We start from the raw sequence: 21153 nt of genomic DNA, 5'->3' as shown, positions 1-21153 counted from the left end.
GCAAAGCAGTCTGGGAGAAAACTTCACCCAACAAAAGACATAAAATTCAAACACGAACTTGTTAAAAGACAGCAAATGCCTTGCCATACAATATTATTTAGCATCAATAATGCCATTTATTATGGAAAGGCTAATGAAAATTTTTAAATGATGACAAATTTAAGCCATTGAACAAGCTAATTTGTGAACACTTTATCACACATTAAAACAATATTGTCCTTCCAAATAACATGGGCAAAAAATGAACAGGGCCTCACACTGATCTAAGCTCCATTGGTAATGGTGCCGAGTCTCATATAGAGAATGCCCCAATCATTTGCTTCATCTGAGAAAAGCCATCTGGTCAATCTTTCAAAACATAATCGCAAGGCACATAGGATGTGTACCTTTGCAATCACAAATCTTGTTTAAAATAAACAACTAGGAACAGTAAGCAGAAATGGCTTCAGCACCTGCACCCTGTGGTCAAGGAATAGTAACAGCTGAAAACAAAGTTTTGGGGCAGGGTGAGCAACACAGTTAACAGCTCCTCCACAAGAAATTCCAGACACCACATCTCCAAGAGCAAACCAAGGAATCCCTAGAAAAGGAGGCTCTGGCAGACTGTTTCTAAAAGTGGGAAGAATGGAAACACCTGGTAGAGACTCAGAAATACGGGAGAGGTCAAATGCTATGATAATTATTTCTGTCTCTAGACAATGCTTGTTTCAAATAATATATGATTACCACAAAAGAGTCTTAATATCCTATTACAATTTTTCTTAAGAGAGCGGTGGCTTTTCCTACTGCAGACAAAACTGAATTAGCCAAATAGCAATTACCTTTCAAGATCTTCCTTTTCCTCCTCCTGTTCACATTTCTCAGTTCCAAACTTGGCTTTTAGTGACCGAGCTCTGGCAATGAGAGCTTCCACATTAGTAATCTGGTGAATGATTTCCTGGCGGTAGAAAAGGAAGAGGCATACATTGGGAGATGGCAAAAAAGCAAAGCCCTTTGAAAACGCATCTTAAAAATTATTTTTGCCAACTGAGGAGAACACTTGGCAAGATTCTGACACTACATCAAACTTACTTCCAATTTCTTGTCTTCTGGATTGGGGAAGTGCAAAACTTTACTGGAATGGGATATTATCTGCTTTATGATCTTCTTAACTGAAGAAATGTTTTCGAGACTTTCTATTTTAGAAAAGATTGAAGCCAGCATTAAATAAATTAAGCAAAATATACTTTCACTTTGGAAATGACTAATGACTAGTTAAATATGACATTTACCTTCTTCCTTTACCTTGAGTACAGCTGCATGAATCACACAAGGTAACAGGTGCCGAGCAAGGTCTGCAGGTTTCTGGATTGCCAGATAGTGCAGCACCTGAAGGAGGGGCAGCACACACAAATGATCAGCGCAGGTGTCAAAGGATGAAGCAGCCACTTACAGAAGTGCAAATCCTCAGCCACTCGTCTTAATCCTTAACAAGACAGCAAGCACTCCAGGTAGGCAACCACGACCCCAAAGGTGAGGATAATGTTACTGAAAGCACCTAAGAACGTCAATCTTTAATAATTATAAATATTCTATTTTTTTCTGCTTTCTTATGTAATACACGCAAATAAGGAAAATACAAAGAAAATAAAAACTACCGACTGATTACAATACCAAGAGAAAACAATCATTGACAGTGCAGCATTTTCATTTTAAGACACAGAATACACGTACTAAGGGCACTAATATTAAATATGTAAAATACTGCCTTTTAACCTGCTTTTCTCACTTAATATTTCTAAACACTGTTAGTGACTTCCCACACATTTTTTGGTTTTAGTTGTTTTGGTTTATTTTTTTTCCAATTCTTATTATAAGAATACAGAGAAGTATGTACAAAACACGGACCCTACCTTTAGGCTCCTTATTCAACAGTAAAGATAAAAGAAGTATAACCCTACAAATATGTACAATTCTTTTACATCAATAAACAAAATTTTAAGAAGTATAATCTCATAATGTGAGTCTGACTGATAAATGCTCATGGATTTCAAAATTAAAAAAAAAATACAGGTGATGCAGAAATTTTCCTGAAATCCTACTTCCCCAAAACCACATTTTCGTGTTTATCCTCTCAAACTACTTGTATGTCCATTTAAACACAAAAATGTAGATGCATATGTAATTTCTTAACAAAAATTAATAACTTACATACTGTTTTATTATTTGCTTTGTTTAATGACTTGTGGTGGACTTTTTTTTGGCTTAGAGAGTTTTGTCTGATTTGAAACTTTTTTTAAATTAAGAAATATACATACTAGAGTATTAGAAATAGTTTAAAGAAAACACCAGCTTAGGAAACAGAATGTTACCAGGCTTTTCCAAGTCCTCCTGTGTACCCTCCATCCCCAGAATTAACTACAAATCATTCTTTTGCTTTTCTTTATGGTTTTTTTCACATATGTAGCCTTAAATAATATATTGTTTACTTTTGTCTAGTTTTAACCTTATATTAATGGAGTGTTTCTGTTTATAGCCCTCAGTGACTTGTTTTTCATTCAGTATTTTGATATTCGTATATCATTCCAATATGCTATAGTTTACTCATTTTCACTGCTGTATTAAAATGTTCCTACACTAATAATAGTGGATAGCTCCTCAGTTTTTGGCTATTACAAATGATGCTCCTATTACATTATTGCACATATTTCCTGGTGCAAATGGGACATGTACAGCAATTACTTTAGGATATATACCTAACAATTGAACTAGGAAATGTACAACATAATTATCCTACAAAGTGTTTCAACAGATTTACATTCTTATCTAGAGTAATGAGTTCCCTCTGTTGTACATCCTTGCTAATACCCACCTTTCTGAATTTTGTTTTCCCCTGATTCACAGAAAAACAAATTTGCAGGAATAACATGAAATATGTGATTCCCCTTTACCTGGATTCACATATGAACTGCCTCCCTCCTCTGTTCTGGATCCCTTGCATCTTTCTCTGCTCTCATGTGTGTACACACTATAGACATAAACTTGTTTCGAATAATTTCAGAATAAGTCGCATACTCATGTCCCTTATCCCAAAATATCTGTATTTCCTAAAATTAAAAATATTTTATTATATAATCAAAATGCAAATGATTCTGATTATATACAATAAATTTAACACTGACAAAAATAATTGTAATCTAACCTACTATCTATATTGCAGTTTTGTCAACTGATCCCATATGTGTCTTTTTTTTTTTTTTTTTTTTTTTTTTTGAGACAGGGTCTTTCTCTGTTGCCCAGACTGGAGTGCAGTGGTGCGATCTTGGCTCCCCACAACCTCCGCCTCCCAGGCTCAAGCGATTCTCCTGCCTCAGCCTCCTGAGTAGCTAAGACTACAGGCACATGGCCATTACTGCCCGGCCAATTTTTGTATTTTTAGTAAAGACAGAGTTTCACCATGTTGGCCAGGCTGGTCTCGAACTCCTGACCTCAAATTATCCACCTACCTCAACCTCCCAAAGTGCTGAGATTACAGGCATGAGCCACCACGCCCGGCCGCAAAATGTGTCTTTTATGACCCTTTCCCTCAACCACTACAAGTCTTGGTAAGGATCATCCATTGCCTTTAGTTATCATAGCTCTTTAATCTCAACTAATCTGGAACAGCTTTTCACTCTGTCTTTTATAACATTGGCATTTTGAGTATAGTTTCCTCTTCCTCCCTACTTTTTGGCTAACTAAAATTCCATACTGTATTCAGATTTCCTTAGTTTCTAAAAATTGAGTTATAACTCACATACCATAAAATTCACCACTTTAAAATGGATAACTTCAGTGGTTTTTAGCATATTTGCAAGGTTATGTTATCATCACCATTATCTAATTCCAGAATATTTTCTTTCATCTCCCCCAAAAGAAACCCAGTACCCCAAAGCAGCCACTCCTGATTTCCCCCATTCCCAATCTCCACTGCTGCCAACTACTAATCTAATTTACTGTCTCTATGGACTTGCCTATTCTAGACCTTTCATATAAATGGAACGACGCAACATGAAGCCCATTGTTTTCTGGCTGCTTTCACTGAGCATAATACTTTCAAGATTCACCCATGTTGTAACACATATCAGTGCTTCATTCCTTTTTATGGCTGAATAATACTCCATTGCATGGACAGACCATATTTGTCTTATCTGTTCATCACTGACATTTGGGTTTGTTCCATTTTTTGGCTGTCATGAATAATGCTGTCAGCATGTATGTATGTACGCGGTTTCCTTAGTTTTTATCTAATGTCATTTTCCTGTTCCAGGATCCCCTTCAAGATACCACATTATGTTTAGCTGTCATGTTTATAGGCTCCCTTGGCTGTGACATTTCTCAGGCTTTCATTGTTTTTACTGACCTTGACAGTTTTGAGTTCTGGTCAAGTATTTCATAAAAACTCCCTCAATTATGGTTTATCTGATGTTTTCCTCATGATTAAGATGGGTTATGTATTTCTGGGAGGAAGACCAGAGAGGTAAAGTGCCACTTTCATCACATCATGTCAGGAGTACATACCGCCAGTATGGCTTAGCCTGTGGATGTTAACCTTCACCACCTGGCTGAGACAGTGTCAGTCGGGCTGCTGCACTGTAACATCACTCCTTTCCCCTCTCTGTGCACTGTACTCTCTGGGAGGAACACACTATGTGCAGCACACACTTACAGAGTGGGAATTAGCTTCACCTCCTTGAAGGTGGAGTATCTATATACATTTAGAATTCTGCACAGGGGATTTGTCTCTTCTATCCCATTAATTTATATATCCAATCAATTATTTATACCAGTATGAACTCAAGGATATTTATTTTGTACTCTGAGTTACAATCCAATATTATTTTATTTTGGTGTTCAAATTGTTCCAGTCTTGGCCAGTTGGGAACTCTTTCAGTTGGCTCCTGTGTCTTTAATATGCCCCCAAACTTCTGCAAATTTTTCTTTTTTCAAAATCTTTTTAAAATAGAATGTTCCTCATTTTGGGTTCATCTAATGTTCCCTCACAATTAGACTAAGATTTTACATTCCTGAACCAAATGGCATGTTAAGTGGTGTTGGGTCCGTCAGAGTATCATAGCCCAATGTGTACAATCTCCATTTACTCCTCATTGGTGATGTTAATTTGGAGATACTGTCCTATTTCTCCACTTTCCTTGCAATGCAGAAGCACTCTATAGAGAAACACTTAAAAATCATGCAAGATGATGCTCTTCAATTTTCCACCTAGACTTAATATTCTTGATTCTTGGTGAACCAATCCTTACTATGAACATGGTTGCAAAATGAAGACTTCCAACTCCAACATATCCTCTATATTTACCACTCATCTTTGCTCTGTAGGAAATGACTTCCCCTTTCCCCTAGTTGTTTATCCATTAATTATCAATATGGTTCCAAGAATTCCTATTTTTCCAACGGTTTATAATCATTCCTGTCCTTAAATATTTACAACTCAAAATTGTCCCAGATTTGGCCAACGTGAGTCCTTTCAAGTTAGCTCTCTATGAAATGCCCCCATCTTTTTTTAAAGCACTTCCTTACTGTCAAGCAATCCAGGATGTTCCAGGTTCATCTTGTACCTTCCTTGCCTCAATGTTGAAATCAGTCATTTTTCTGAGGAAAGCATGGTTACTAAAAGTAAATGTCTAAAAAAAGGAATGTCTAAAAAAAATCAAGCTATGTGTGCTCACTGCTATGAGGGTGTCAGTGCTTCTAGACTCTTTCAGAAGAAAGCCAGGGAATGTTTGCTTGTGTATATACATATACACAAATAGTTACTATGTCCATACCCACATACCTATCCATATTTTAAAAACTCGTAAGTCCACACCAATACCTCCAATTCCAATTCATTGCCACTGGGTTCTTCCTTGCCTTCCTTTATTTCATATTTGCATCTCACTTCCACAGTAAGAAGTTCTGGCTTCCAACACCACCAACATATTTAGTTACTCACTTCACCCAACCAATAATACATCTAAAAGAGTTTCACAATTGCTGTACCCGTATCATTACAAAAACCAAGCTTAGATAATAATAGGGTTCAAGATTGTTTTTGTTTTTTTTTTTTTGAGATGGATTCTCACTCTGTCACCCAGGCTGGAGTGCAGTGATGCGATCTCGGCTCACTGCAACCTCTGCCTCCCAGGTTCAAGCAATTCTCCTGCCTCAGCCTCTTGAGTAGCTGGGATTACAGACATGTGCTACCACCCCCAGCTAATTTTTATATTTTTAGTAGAGATGGGGTTTCACCACATTAATCAGGCTGGTCTCGAACTCCTGACCTCAGGTGATCTTGCCTCGGCCTCTCAAAGTGCTAAGATTACAGGCATGAGCCACCGCGCCTGGCCTCAAGATTTTTTTTGCAGTCCCATCCCCCACCACAACTGACAGTATACAGTCAAACACATTTGATGTGTCGATAAATCACTTGGATTAGATTTTCCATCCTCCCTTCACCAATCCCCGTCAGTGTGGTTATGTTACTCATTTAAAATACAGCTGGATTAATGTATCTCAACTTGCTTTCAGGTTTATTTTTCCTCTTTCCATTCTTGTTATTTTTTGGAATAAGTAAAGCATAGGCTAGCACAGTGGCTCACACTTGTAATCCCAACACTTTCGGAAGATGAGGCAGAATTGCTTCAGGCCAGGAGTTTGAGATCAGCCTGAGCAACACACTGAGATCTAATCTCTATAAAAAATTAAGAAAAATAATTAGTTGGGCATCATGGTGTTCACCTGTAGTCCTAGCTACTAGGGAAACTGGGCCAGGAGAATCACTTGAGCCTAGGAGTTTGAGGGCTATCTTTCTGTTGTTCAAGTGTGTTTTTGAGGAGCGTTTTGTTTTCTTCATTAAGATTTCAAATATTTTCTGTTAAGTATTTTACTTTCCCCTTATAATGAAAATTATATTTAGATCTTCTAAATGGTTATTAGTGTATATGAATGCTACTGATTACTGTATGTTAACTATATATCATGCTGCCTTCCTGGATTCTTTTGTTTTTATTAGTTTTAACATTGACTTTTTGAATTTTTCCAAGTATACAGTCATATCACTGCAAACAGAGTTCTTCTTTCAACTCCCATGCCTCTGCTTTCTCTTGCTAATTACACTAGCTAATACCTGCAGAACAATTTTGATTGGCAGTGGAGATGTCAGGCATCCTTGCTTTGTTCCTGACCTTAGTGACCCCCTAAGGCTTCCCAAATTAAGATGCTGTGTTTAGGACTAAAGTTTCTATATATTTTCTTATTTTAAGGAAGTAGCCATCTATTCCACTCTTTTCCCAAGAGTTTTAAGTTAAATTTATCAAAAGTTTTTTCAGCATAAATGGAGATACAATTTTCTGCTTAAATCTATTAATGAAGCAAATTATATAAACAGACTTCTAAATAATCATCCTCATATTTGATCAACATGTATTATTTTCTTAAAATGATATTAGAGTCTGTTTACTTCAGATTTTGCATTAAATTTCTTAAGTATTACTGGTCTGCTATTTTTAAAAATATGCTATCTTTATCAGGTTTAGGTACCAATGTTACAGTTGCTTCACAGAAAGAAGTTGGAAAATTTCCTCCAATTATTATGTGTTGAAATAATTTATGTAGCATTGGAACTATATGGTTTCTTGATATTTAGTTGAATTTCCCTGTGAAACCATCTGGGCCTGGTTCTTTTTAATGTGGCAGTTCCTTGATAATTGTCTCTATGAAAATTTGTCTGTTTATACTTTCTGTTTTTACTGGGGGTAGTTTTGATATACATTATATTTTTGGTAGGAATTTCCCTAGGAAATTGTCTAATTCAACTTGATTTTCAAATTTACATACACAGAGATGTGCAAAGTAGTATTTTTAACACATTTCCTCTGTATCAGTAGTTACTAATATGTGCCCTTTTTGTCATTTATTATTTTATTATATATATGTGCTTTCCCTTTTCTTGATTAAATTAGCTAATGGCTTCTCTATTTTGTTGATTTTAAAAGAACTAGATTGAACTCATTAATTTCATCTGTTTTGTGTTCTCTACACTCTCTCCTTTTCATTTGCTTCCTTTTGTTTTCTTTTGACTTTTTTTCTAGGGTTTTTAGTTAGGAATTTAATTCATTTATTTTCATCCTTTTGTTTTTACTGATACAGGGCTATGAAAGTTCTTTTCATCAATTTCTTAAGTATAGCCTATAGGTTCTAATATGCAGTGTTTTCATCCTCATTGTTTTTCAAAAATTCTGTACTTTCAATTTGTATTTTCCCCTTTCACCCATATTGTTTAATAGAAAGTTTGTATTCCACTAATTTTCTAGCCTGAGTGGTAGGCTATACCATCTGGGTCTATGTGAGTACACTCTATGATGTTCCCATGATAACAAAATTGCCTAATGAGGAGCTTCTCAAAACGTATCCTCTTTGTTAAGCCATAGGGACTGTATTAGTTCTGTCTTAGTATTCTGATTTTTCTCCTTAAAGGAAACTAATGAATTGAATATTCTGACTTTTCTTATCTTTCATTGACACTACTTTCTCTTCAATTCCTTTTACTCCTATATCTCATTTTCATTTTCTGGGCTCTTTTCCCACTTTTCTTCAATGCCCTTTATAAAATTTAAACTTGGGCCTCTTGTAATTTAGTCTTCATTTTTTATATGGTTTTCTTTTTTCTTTTACTTCTATCCTGAGCTAAATCAGTTGTGGTTTCATTTCTTTGTGGGGTTTTTTGGTCCATCTCTGTTCTTGATTTTAGTATTTCTGATTAAACATGGTTTTTTCATATCCTCCTTAACTGTTAGAGGATATCTGATTCAGTTTGGAATGTTATGTTACAATTTTCTTCTGTTTTGTGACTGATTTTCTGGGAAATATTTTCATTACCTGAAATGAGCTGATTTGCATTTTCTGTTTTGTAAAGTAGTTTTATATGGATGTGGTCTGTTCTCTTCTATTCCTAGTAATATCACAAATAGCTTCAAAGTGCCCTCTTCTGAAGTTTCTTTAATGGATAGAGGGAGATGAGGGAGGCTGGTTGTCTTGTTTTTCTTTCATTTCTGCAAGATCCTTAATTTTCCCCTCTTATTTCCTTTTTCTCATCATTCCCATCCACTCCTTCTTTATATATCTGATTTTCTCCAAGGCTCCATTTCTAGCCCTGTTTACATTCAAGTCCCTTCCCTGTGGCAAGTGCTGTGAACTAGCAAACCCTACCTGTGTTCAGTGTTTTGGCATGTAGTGTTAAGCTCTCTCTTTCTGGGGTGACTTTGTGTTTCATCTAAGTCTTCTGTATCTCTTGGCTCTTTTTCTTTTCCTGCCCCCTACTCACTATATCTGCATAGACTTAGAGCAGTGGGAGCTCCACTGGAATTTGGCTTATTTCTCTATTTACTGTTAATTTGAAGGTCATTGAAATTTCTATCTCTTAGTAATGCTGAATGCATGGATTTATTTACTTATTGATTTCACGGGATTTTCTTGGGGGGGGGGGTGGAGGAGGTAGGAAGGTGTGCAGGGCAATTAAATATCAGGCAGGTGCCACTATATTCTCCATAACTCCAAATGTTTTTTAATAGCTGCTGTAAAGCTGGCCACTAATGGATATACCATAATTTATTGAACCAAGTCCCTGTTGTTGGAAACTTTGGTTGTTTCTACTTTTTCACTTAAGAACTTTGTTGAACATCATTTATATACATAGATCTTTGTATATTTCTCATTATTTCCTTAATAAATGTTTTGGTGATAGAACTGCTAGCTCAAAGGACATACCCATTTTTAACACTTTTAACATATACTGTGAGACAGTTCAATGGTAAGCAGTCTGTTTAAACTATGCATGCCTATTATTTGCCCTCTTTGCAACTAGTTCTAGAATCTTAAATGTGAATAGTAGATATATAAAACGCTCATTGAATTTCAATGCTTTGCACCTCAAGTGTGTCCAAAACTCTCACGTCTATGACAGTGAGTTCCTAAATCATAAGAACAGTAATTTGCATTCTAGTATTAGAGACTCAAACCTCAATTACCTTTTCTGCTTCCCGTGTATCATCGAAGAGTCTCCTTTGCCTTCTAGCAGGAATTGGCTTAGCTGTTTCCCAGGCTTCTACCCACATATTGCTTGGAATCTTCATCCGGGCACTCAGTTCTCCTTTCAGCACCACGTTGCCCTTTTCATCAATCACCTCCTCTTCAATATAATCCCGGGGTGAATACCACCTCACAAAATCTTCCAGGGAGCAACCTGGATTAGCTGCCTAAAATAAGACAAAAAAATTCAGCAGAATCAAATGAAAATCAACAGTTACTGATAAGCCTGTTTGCAAAATTGTATTTTCAAAAAAAGCCTATCTAATCTTTACAATCTAATATGTAAAATGAATTTGGATGTCACCTTTAAAATAGGTCAGATGTTAAAGTACCAAAAGCATTTTATTTTTATTTTCTCAGCTTTATAGAAAAAGAAAACATTTTCATTTAATGAATTTGGATATAAAAACTCGATGTAAAGAGAAAATCATTTCTTAAACACATTATGTGTTATATAACTTAGTAATGAAAACACTTTCATTCAATGAATTTGGATATAAAAACTCGATGTAAAGAGAAAATCATTTCCTTAAACACATTATGTGTTACACAGCTTAGTTTCATATTACAGTATAATAACTACTCAATACTAAGAAAAGTAAAAATTAAATAATACACCACATGATCAGAATAACACAGTGATGGAAAAGTTCTGTTCTTCTTTTCCTCAATAAATCAATACTGGTTCTGCAATAAATGTCAGCTAACCTCAAAACTGTTCTATTCTGCCATCAAATTCTTGTACTTTATATAACAAATTACCATCAAATTAATTGGTTTTGTGCTGTTAACGAGTTGGAATTCAAACTACTGTTTTTCAAGCTTCTGGAACCAAACTGATTAAAGTTTTACTCAGTGGATAGTTCTATAGAATTAATGATGATGTATGCCAAAAACCTTTCAGTGATTCTAACTTCAAGCTTGGAAAAAAAGACGAGGCTTCCCAGTGTTTGTGGTAAGGCACAGAGGTCTTTCTACAAGTGTTCCAGTGATGTACTAGTAGAGTCCTAAGGATGGGCATGAAAACTACCATGATGAGAACGTTCTGTCTTAAATGTGAAGAGTAAAACTACCAGTTTCTCCTCACTGGGCTCAAGGGCTACCAGCATGACCATCCCTACCATCTTAGGATATACCCCTAAGGGCATATCCCCTAGAAGATCCTTCACTGACTGTCAACAACACAAATGTAAAAGGGTTATGATACGGTCCATGGCAAAAGCAGTGGGTCAAGATTATTTCATGATACTGGGTGACTCAGGATTCATGTACAAAGATCTAGATCTTAATCAGTCAACATCATACCCACATGAAAACATCCTAGGAAACCAGAGGCCCAGAGTAAAGAGCATAAACTTCAAAAGAAAATAATATTCACTCATACACTATAGATTATACTGAAGAAAGGCATTTCATACCAAAATTCTTCCTTCTGGTTGTCCTTACTATACTAGGCTGAACATAGCTACCAAGAGAAGGCCAAGGTTCACTTGAGCTTATCTTCTCTTTACTGTTAAAGGTATGTACCACAAGGGCATGCTCCAGAATCCACCCTCTCCTTCTGGAACTCTGAGGTGTAGGTGTAGGTGCCCAGGCACATATTAGTATATGCTTCCAATGCTCTGGGGACTCTCAAGAGCCCCTAACTCATCCCTATACAAAAAGTAAAGGCAACCATATCTATTTTAGAATAACTACATATTTCCTTAAATGTATTATCTGATTTCTACATATGGGTGTATATGTAAATTGACTATTTAAATTACTGTCTATTTTCTGGTTAAAACAATGTCATGTAAGATTTGCAGGTACCCAGGTTAGCCCAAAATAGTCTAATGAATCACAGTTTTGCCGAAGTGCAGTGTTAGAGGAACTATATAGAACTTTACCAAGAAGGAGTAGTATGTTTCCATGGGGAAAAACTTTCGTAGTTCCTATTTGGAATGTCCTCCCGTGCATGCCTCTGCAAAGACACCGCAGCAGGACAGGGAAAGATGACTCTGAAGGCAGCTAGAGGTCAGATGGAAAATTACTGCTACGGAGGCTGGTATTTCCTGCTGTGCACACACACCTTAAGCCAATTCCCTTCTCTACCTTTTGGTTTGACATGTGCCCCAAGAGCCAACTGGCTTCTCTTTATCCACTGTACCAACTATTTGTTTTAAAGCAACTCCTCTGTTTCTTGTCACATGGCAGTATAGAACTTGCAGATTTTCTGTATCATTTTAGTCTCCAAGGAAAACATATAGCTCTTAAGAGGTTCACTAAAGATGTTTTTCATTTAGAAAAGATGGGTAAAATAAGCAGGAAACAAAAGGCTCCCTTTTATTGTCACTTAAATCTGCTAGCAAAAAAGGATGAAAGTGGCATAGGTGTTTGTGGAGTGTTTATGTTTAACAATAATACACAGGTGTTTCAGAGAAAAATCAAACTCACACTGGCCTAAACAGTACAGAAGCAGGACTGAGTAGAGGATATGGATTGGGAAGGTGGAGGCCACCACAGGTTAAATAAAGAGGGAAGTCTGGGCCTGGGGATAGTTCAGAGTATCAGCAGTAGGAAAGGAAGCCCTGTAGCCCATGGGGCTACCCACTTGGGGTTTTAAAATATACGTGGACTTGCCTTTGCTTTCAAAAATAAAAGTCCTTTCTTCATTCCTAGTTTTTAAGCTAATAAGCCAAATGTCACCATTCCCTGAATCCTGTATGTTCGAAATACAGACCTGTATCTAACCCTAAAATATTCTTCAGATAGCAAATGCCTACTCATCTGAAATAGTGACTCTTACTCTTCTGAGAAACCTTTCATGACCTACTCAGCAGAGTCAGTCTTTTTGACCCTGCCTCCATAAGAGAACTCATGACAATTCCTTACATATCTCCTCCCACAACCTCAATCAACTGTAACTGAGGGTAAACACTGTATTTCTTAACTCATCTAGTCACAGTGCAAGGTACACAATAGGCGCTCAAAAGTTCGTTGAGTGAAGTGACCCATGTTAAATCCTAAGTTTCCTAAAAGTCTTCCATTAAATTGGCTGAACACAAACAAAGAAACCACTCCAATTCACATATAGAAATGATTCTATTCTCAACTTTCAACTATTAATAATACTAGATCTTTGCTTTTTTAAAACTTAAGAAACAAGTTTGACTATGTCCTCTGGGGGGATGGTGGCAGAGTGTTGAACTACTAATGAAATCCAAACACTTAACAGAAAGACATTCAGGCCTTTATACCACTTTACGGAGTGATTTTCACAGTTTCATCCCAAAATAGCTCAAAATAGACCCCAGAGCTCTGCAAGTGTGACCCACCTTAAAAGACTCCATATCTGAGAGCAGACAGGCACTCTGCATGCGTGCTCGGAGGTGAGCCCCTTCTGCCGATGTACCTAATTTAGCTAAAACTTCAGACTGCTCTTCTAGCAGATCTTCTGTCATAGGTGCTGGTTCCTGTGAAGCACAAAAGGACAAGGCTCATAAACAGCCCTTTTTAGAAAAAGAAGTACCATAAAAATAGAATAAAGACAACATTCATTTCAGCTATAGCAGTCACAAGATGAGTATTTTTAAAAATTCAGAGAAATGCATAAGTTCTTTAGAACTTACATAAAAAAGGTAACAAATTAAGAAAAATAAATACCACTTTCAGGCCTCCTCCCCCTCACAGATAAGATTACCATGTTTCCCTTGACAAGGATTGATAGTAAAAGACAGAGGAATTTGGGTCCACTGAGCAACATTTTCCTGCCTATTAGTGATAAAAAAATGAAGTCCTAATGATATTATTATATATGTCATCACTAGCTGCAACAAAATTTTAATTATAAGTAATAGAAATGGTTTGATATAGAAATAATTGCTCTAACAGGGCCAGGCACGGTGGCTCATGCCTGTAATGCCAGCACTTTGGGAAGCCAAGGCGGGCGGATCATGAGGTCAGGAGATCGAGACCATCCTGGCTAACACGGTGAAACCCTGTCTCTACTAAAAATACAAAAACAAAATTAGCCAGGCATGATGGTGGGCGCCTGTAGTCCCAGCTACTCAGGAGGCTGAGGCAAGAGAATGGCGTGAACCCAGGAGGTGGAGCTTGCTGCAAGCCGAGATTGAGCCACTGCACTCCAGCCTGGGCAACAGAGCGAGACTCCGTCTCCAAAAAAAAATTGCTCTAACAATGATCATCTCTGGTTATAGAACTATGAGTTTTTATTTTTTCTCTACAATGAACATGCATCACTTTTAATTATCCTGCAAGTACCAAGCAAGAATCTCACACTGAGATTTAGGGTTGAATAACAACCTGTAACGTAGTATTGTATAATGGTTAAGAGCTTGGGCTCCAGCAACTATATGCTATGTGTTTGAATCCCAGCTTTGTGACCTTGGACAATCACTCAACCCTCTTTGTGACTCACTGTTGTGAAGAACAGATCCTGGCACATGCTCGATAGATACTAGCAATTAAAGATAAAATACTTAGGTTATATTATAGGCTTCATACTTTCTCTTTGACTAAGGGTCAGTATACTTCTCAAAATATTTCAGTCAAGTTCACAAATTATATTCAATCTCTCATGAAGGAGTATACTCAAGAGCAGAGGCCTTCATTCTTTCTATTAAGAAGGGGCTACATTTTATTGGCCTACAGCCCTGAAATCACAGGATGGGAAGGAAGGAAATAGATACTGAGAGGACACTGACTATCTCTCCCACTTGGAAATTTGAGCCACTTATAAATGGAGAAGAACATGATAAAGAGGAGAATAAGCAGCAAGTTGCATGTGGGCCATACATTTTCACATATACTCTTTCTGAATATGCCCAAAGCATTCTTATATACGTGGACCCATGGGATCACTGAGAGGGGTAAGGGAATTTTGCAAGTGATGAAAATGAGGTGCAGAGATAAAGCGCCTTGCCCAGGATCACCAAGTGGCAAAACTACCAAGCAGCAAACAGAAAAGAGAATCTAGGACATCAGTTTAATGCTGACTTTAAGAATTACTAGCTTGAGGCTGGGCGTGATGGCTCAAGCCTGTAATCCCAGCACTTTGGGAGGCCGAGGTGGACAGATCACTTGAGGTCAAGAGTTCGAGCCCAGCCTGGCCAACATGGCAAAACCCCATCTCTACTTAAAAAAAAAAAAAAGATACAAAAATTAGCCGAGCATGGTGTACACCTGTAATCTCAGCTACTCAGGAGGCTGAGGCAGGAGAATCGCTTGAACCCAGAAGGCAGAGGTTGCAGTAAGCCAAGATCATGCCACTGCACTCAGGCCTCGGTAACAGTGAGAATCCCGTCACAAAAAAAAAAAAAAAAAGAATTACTAGCTTGGTTCCAATCCACTGGCTAAGGACATTTTCTTCTAGCCCTGGCTCTAGCATCTTGGGGTAAAGTCTTCAAACTTTTTCTAGCCATGTATTTTATGTTGTGACCTAAGTCTACATAAATGGAACACAGAAGTATGTTTGAATTCTTATGAAGCAACTATATAAAGTCATTATTTTTCAGTGAAGAGGCAACTGATTAATGACACATTTTGAGCTAACTTCTAAAGCTTGAAATTACATTGGTTTCAACTGGGATCATTTTGAATTCCAACCATTTCATATAAGTACACTTATAATGATCATAATTCAAATAAAATTAACCTTAAAATAAGAAAGTAAAATGGACTAAAATTTTGCCTAGATTTACCTAAAGGCAAAATATAAAAATTAATTTCTAAATACATAAGATGCACACTGAAAGAAGAGTAAGTCAGTCCAGATTTAGACTATAAATTCAAATGTGAAAATTCAAGCATCTGAAATAAGAGAGGGAGCACAGCCTTTTGAAGAAAAATAAAGCACTAAATTTAAAAAGTATTATTTTTATTTCAGGAAAGAAGAAGCCTGAGCTTCCAAAATAACTTTTTCAGACTGTTTATTAACCCAGTCAAACCAAGGAAATAAATGTACAATTAGCTTATTAAAAATAGGGACTCCAATCTGGGCAACAAAGCAAGACCCTGTCTCTACAAAAAATTAAATAAGTAGCTGGGCATGGTGGTGGGCGCCTATAATTCTAGCTACTCAGGAAGCTGAGGTGGGAGGACCACTTGAGCCTGGGAGATTGAGGCTGCAGTGAGCTATGATTGAGTCACTGCACTTCAGCCTAGGCAACAGAGTGAGACCCCGAGTCAAAAAAAAAGAGGGGGGGGAGGGACTAATATTAATTAAAATCTGGAAGGAGAAAGGAAACAAAAGAATTAACTTTTGCTGAACACTTACATGCCAAGTGTTTTCAAATATGATATGTGACTTAATCCTGAACAAACTAGAGTAATACAAACTATTATTGCTTTTTAAGAATTCAGTATTTATTTATTTATTAAACAGATAAGGAAGTAGGGTTTTAAAACTGCAGAAGTGTTAGAACAAGATAGAAACTTTCATTTTTCCTTTGTTAAAAGATTTTTTTTTTTTTTTTTTTTGAGACAGAGTCTCACTCTGTCACCCAGGCCGAAGTGCAGCGGCGCGATCTCAGCTCACTGTAACCTTCACCTCCTGGGTTCAAGCAATTCTCATGCCTCAGCCTCCCCAGTTGCTGGGGCTACAGACATGCACCACCATGCCCAGCTAATTTTTGTATTTTTAGTACAGACAGGGTTTCGTCATGGTGGCCAGGCTCGTCTTGGACTCCTGACCTCAGGTGATCCACCTGCCTCGGCCTCCCAGAGTGCTAGGATTACAGGCGTGAGCGACCTCACCCAGCCCTAAACAACTTTTTAGAAGTAGAATCAACATACAATAATTTAAAGGCACATTTGATAAATTTTCATGTGTGTGTGTGTGTGTGTGTGTGTGTGTTTATACCCCCTTGAAATAATCACACAATCAAGATACTGAATGTATTCACCACCTCAGAAATTTCCTTATGCCCATTATTTTTGGAATGTTTATCAAGAGTGAATGGATAAACAAACTGTTGTATATCCATGCAAGGGAATACGACTAAACCTAAAAATGTGTATGAACTATTGATACATACAATACGTGTGAATCTCAAGATAATTATGCTGAAAGAATGCACACAAAAAATGTTATTCCATTTGCATAAAATTCTAGAATGTGCAAATTAATCTATTACTGTTTTTTAAGATGAGAAAAACAAGGCTCAGAAAGGAAACATAGCTTGTATTAGCAATGCTGTTAATAAATGGTGATGCTGGATATTAATCCAGTTCTGCTACATCCTAAAACCCAGGTCTATACAAGATCTCAATACCAACTGCATTCGCCATAGCAAGATTAGAACAAATATTCATTTGGAGTCAGGGGCGGTGGCTCAAGCCTGTAATCCCAGCAGTTTGGGAGGCCTAGGCGAGATCACTTGAGGTCAGGAGTTCAAGACCAGCCTGACCAAAATGGTGAACTCCCATTTCTATTAAAAATACAAAAATTAGTCAGGCTTAGTGGCGGGCACCTGTAATCCCAGCTACTCAGGAGGCTGAGGCACAAGAATCACTTGAACTCAGCAGGCAGAAGTTGCAGTGAGACAAGACCATGATCGCACCACTGCACTCCAGCCTGGGTGACAGAGCAAGACCTTGTCTCAAAAAAAAAAAAAAAAAAAAAGAACAAATATGCACTTATACACTTGGTTTCTAGCATTAGAAGATTCTGTTCTAATACTAAAATTTAATCATGAGAAACCTAAACTCTGACTTACTTTTAAAAGGTATAATAAAGCAAATAGATATGGGCTATCAAAAACAAAACAAAAACCAAAGCTAGTAAATTATACCTGGTAAATAAACAATATAAGCATGGATAATAAAGTTAACAGAATCCATGTTTCAAATTATTATTTATTTCACTATACCTGGTACTTTATTAAAATTCATGACTATTAAAGCATATTATCATATACCACACCAAATCCAAGTTGAGGGCTAGAACAGAAAGCACACAACTCCTTGTACAAATATTATAATTCATCAACCCATTTCAGAATATAAAGACTAGTTGCAAAAACTAAGTAATCCTTGCATCTTGACGGGCAATAATAGCCACTTATATAAGAAAATGTTCTCAGAAGAATAATAGCTAAAAATTAAGTGTTTGTTTTGAATTAGACATTATGTTAATCACTCATCAGGTACTATTTCATTTAAATGATGTTAAGAAGTACTATGAACTTATAGTTGAAAAAAACTAAGGCAAAGAAAGATTAAATAATGACCCCAATCCATACATATGCTAAATGGTAGAAATGGAATTTGAACTCAGGCAATCTAACTCCACTGACAGTATTCCTAACTATCATGCTGTGACTCCTTATAGGTTTGGTAGGCTTAAAGCAAACGAAATAAAAACTACATAAAATTAGAATAATTACTAGAGGTTAAGAAGTGTATGTGTGTGTATGTGTGTGTGTGTTGGTGAGGGGTGGTATGAAGAGAGGTTAGCTAATGGATACAAACAGTTAGATAGAAGGAATAAGTTCTAATGTTCAATAGTAAAGTAGGGTAACTATGGTTAACAACAATGTATTGTGTATTGCAAAATAACTTAGGAGAAAAAATTTGAAATGTTCCTAACACATAAAAATGATAAATAAGTGACAGATTTATCAATCACCTATCAAGGCGATTGATACCCCAAACATCCTGACTTGATCAGTACGCTTTCTATGCATGTAACAAAATAGCATATGTACCCCATAAAAATGTACAAATATTATGTACCAATAAACAAATTTTAAAGAATAAATACCAAAAATATTAAGCAAAACTCTGTTAGTATTGACTTAGCAAATGGCAAATAAACCACTGTTACTCTACAATAGCACATTTTCTAAAAGAAAGTTCAGGATAATAACTTTATTTCATCAACAGTAATTTGTCAGTACCACCATCTTGTGTGCAATGGCAAATTAAGACTCCGTAAGAGGAAACTGGAAAGTTCAGAAGCAAGAGAGAATACTGCATTTACAACACAAGAACCATTTTCTTTACAAGAAAAGAATCACTTTTAGGACTTGGAAATGAAAGTGTGATAAATCCCCCAAAACAAGGAAACACAAAACACAAATGGCAAATGGAATAAACAAAAATTTGTCAAAAGATTCTCCCACAATGCTACTGACAGTGGCAGCAAAAAGTCAAATGCCTAGGCAGATAAGAGGCAGGTCCTCAGTGAAATCTGACCTTCAAACCAAAGATAGTTTAAAGCCTGAAAGCCATGGTACAAGTTCTGGGTAAATCCACAGACTGGATTGAGAAACTCTCTTCCTACTTGGCATGCTTTCCTCTGAGTAATCCTCACCCTTCACCTATTTACATACACCTATCCTTCCCTACTTGATTTTATACATTGTCATGCCCCCCTTTGAGTGGTGCCTTTGTTTTAGCCCATTTTGCATACTCGCAAACCAATCAGCAAGCACTCCCCATTCTGAGCCCATAAAAGCTCTGGACCCAGCCATACTTAGAGAGAAACCACCCGACTTCAGGTGGGAGACCACCCTCGCAGCCCCTTTTGGCTGAGAACTGTTTCTGTCACTCAATAAAATTCTTCTCCACCTTCCTTACCCTTTGATTGTCAACGTAAATTCATTCTTCTTGGATGTGGGACAAGAACTCGGGACCCACTGAATGTGGGTACAAGCTGTAACACAGGTGGGTTAGGGCACGCTTGAGTTAGGGCATGCTCAGCCCAGCTGAGAGCTAAGCTGGTGCACAAGCCTGGCGGACAGAGCACCTCCTGCGGCAGGCCCAGGGCTGAGTGAGGCCTGGGCAGAAGCATCACCAGCCACAGAGGGCCCCGGCTGGCAAAGTGGCCAAGAAAATTCCTGTGTCACTACGCAAAAAGATAAAATGTATGAACAAACAGTGAAGAGGCAAGAGTTAAGAGAACATATTCAGGAATTATGACATCTGAGTCCCAAATGAAGGAGACTGCTTAAAATGTAACATGTCAGGGCCGGACACGGTGGCTCACACCTGTAATCCCAGCACTTTGGGAGGCCGAGGCAGGCGGATCACGAGGTCAGGAGATCGAGACCATCCTGGCTAACATGGTGAAACCCCGTCTCTACTAAAAATACAAAAAATTAGCCAGGCGTGGTGGTGGGCACCTGTAGTCCCAGCTACTCAGGAGGCTGAGGCAGGAAAATGGCATGAACCTGGGAAGCGGAGCTTGCAGTGAGCCGAGATCGCACCACTGCACTCCAGCCTGGGGGACAGAGCAAGACTCTGTCTCAAAAAAAAAAAAAAGGTAGCATGTTACAGAAGAAAGGTTGAATATCAATTACCTATGCTGCTAATAAAACAAGTTAGAAAAATAGCAGATTAGTTCTAAGGAAAGCAGAAGCAAAGAAATAATAAAAGAAATCAATGAAATAGAAAACAAAATCAACAGAGAAAAATCAACAAAACCCAAAGTTGTTTTTTCAGGGGAAAGATTCATAAAATTAATAAAACCCTCTTACAGATCAGGAACAAAAGAGATAATATACCAAATGCCAATTTTAAAAGTTAAAACTGCAATATCATTATAGATTCTATAATCATTAAAAAGATTATAAAAGAATACTATGAAATAATTTATGCCAGTAAATATAAAATTTAGAAAAATAAAAAATTACTTGAAAAACACTATTTGCCAAAGTTGATACAAGAAATGAAAAATCAGAATAGTTTTTTATCTATTAAAGAAATCTAATTTAAAAGTAAGTCTATATTTGGAAATATTTCTACAAACAAAACTTCAGATTCTAAGTGGTTTCACTGGTGAATATGTTCAACATCTGAAGAAGAAATAAAATCTTATTTATACAAATTTGTCCAGAGAAGAGAAAAAGAGGGGACACTTCCCTGACAAGGACAACATAATAAAGGTCAATACCTCTGACATATGAATATAAAAATCCTAAAAAAAAATAAAATAAAATCCAGCTGTATAAAAAGGGAAAGCCCAAGTGGGATGTATACCAGGAATGTAAGGATGTTTTAATACTCAAAAATCAATCAATGCAATTAACCACATTAATGGAA

General features: G+C 37.0%; 1 protein-coding gene across 6 annotated transcripts in view; it reads right to left on the bottom strand.

Annotated features, from left to right (window-relative positions):
* Positions 1 to 21153, bottom strand: part of RAB3GAP1 (RAB3 GTPase activating protein catalytic subunit 1) — a 124418-nt gene that overhangs the window by 13059 nt on the left and 90206 nt on the right. For all 6 annotated transcript variants that reach the window (XR_008677878.2, XM_055380850.2, XM_004032589.5 and 3 more), the window contains exons 18-22: positions 13425 to 13562; positions 10047 to 10274; positions 1272 to 1368; positions 1072 to 1175; positions 822 to 937 (exon numbers count right to left, since the gene is read on the bottom strand). Coding sequence is in view for 5 of the 6 variants with exons in the window: in XM_055380850.2 (XP_055236825.1) it covers positions 822 to 937; positions 1072 to 1175; positions 1272 to 1368; positions 10047 to 10274; positions 13425 to 13562 (683 nt within the window). In the remaining variant the exon portion in view is untranslated. The remainder of the gene's footprint in view (positions 1 to 821; positions 938 to 1071; positions 1176 to 1271; positions 1369 to 10046; positions 10275 to 13424; positions 13563 to 21153) is intronic.

Source organism: Gorilla gorilla, chromosome 11 (assembly GCF_029281585.2).
Source record: "Gorilla gorilla gorilla isolate KB3781 chromosome 11, NHGRI_mGorGor1-v2.1_pri, whole genome shotgun sequence".
Taxonomy (NCBI): Eukaryota; Metazoa; Chordata; class Mammalia; order Primates; family Hominidae; genus Gorilla; species Gorilla gorilla.
Note: the sequence above shows the minus strand (reverse complement) of the source record. Positions and strands in the feature narration are given on the sequence as shown.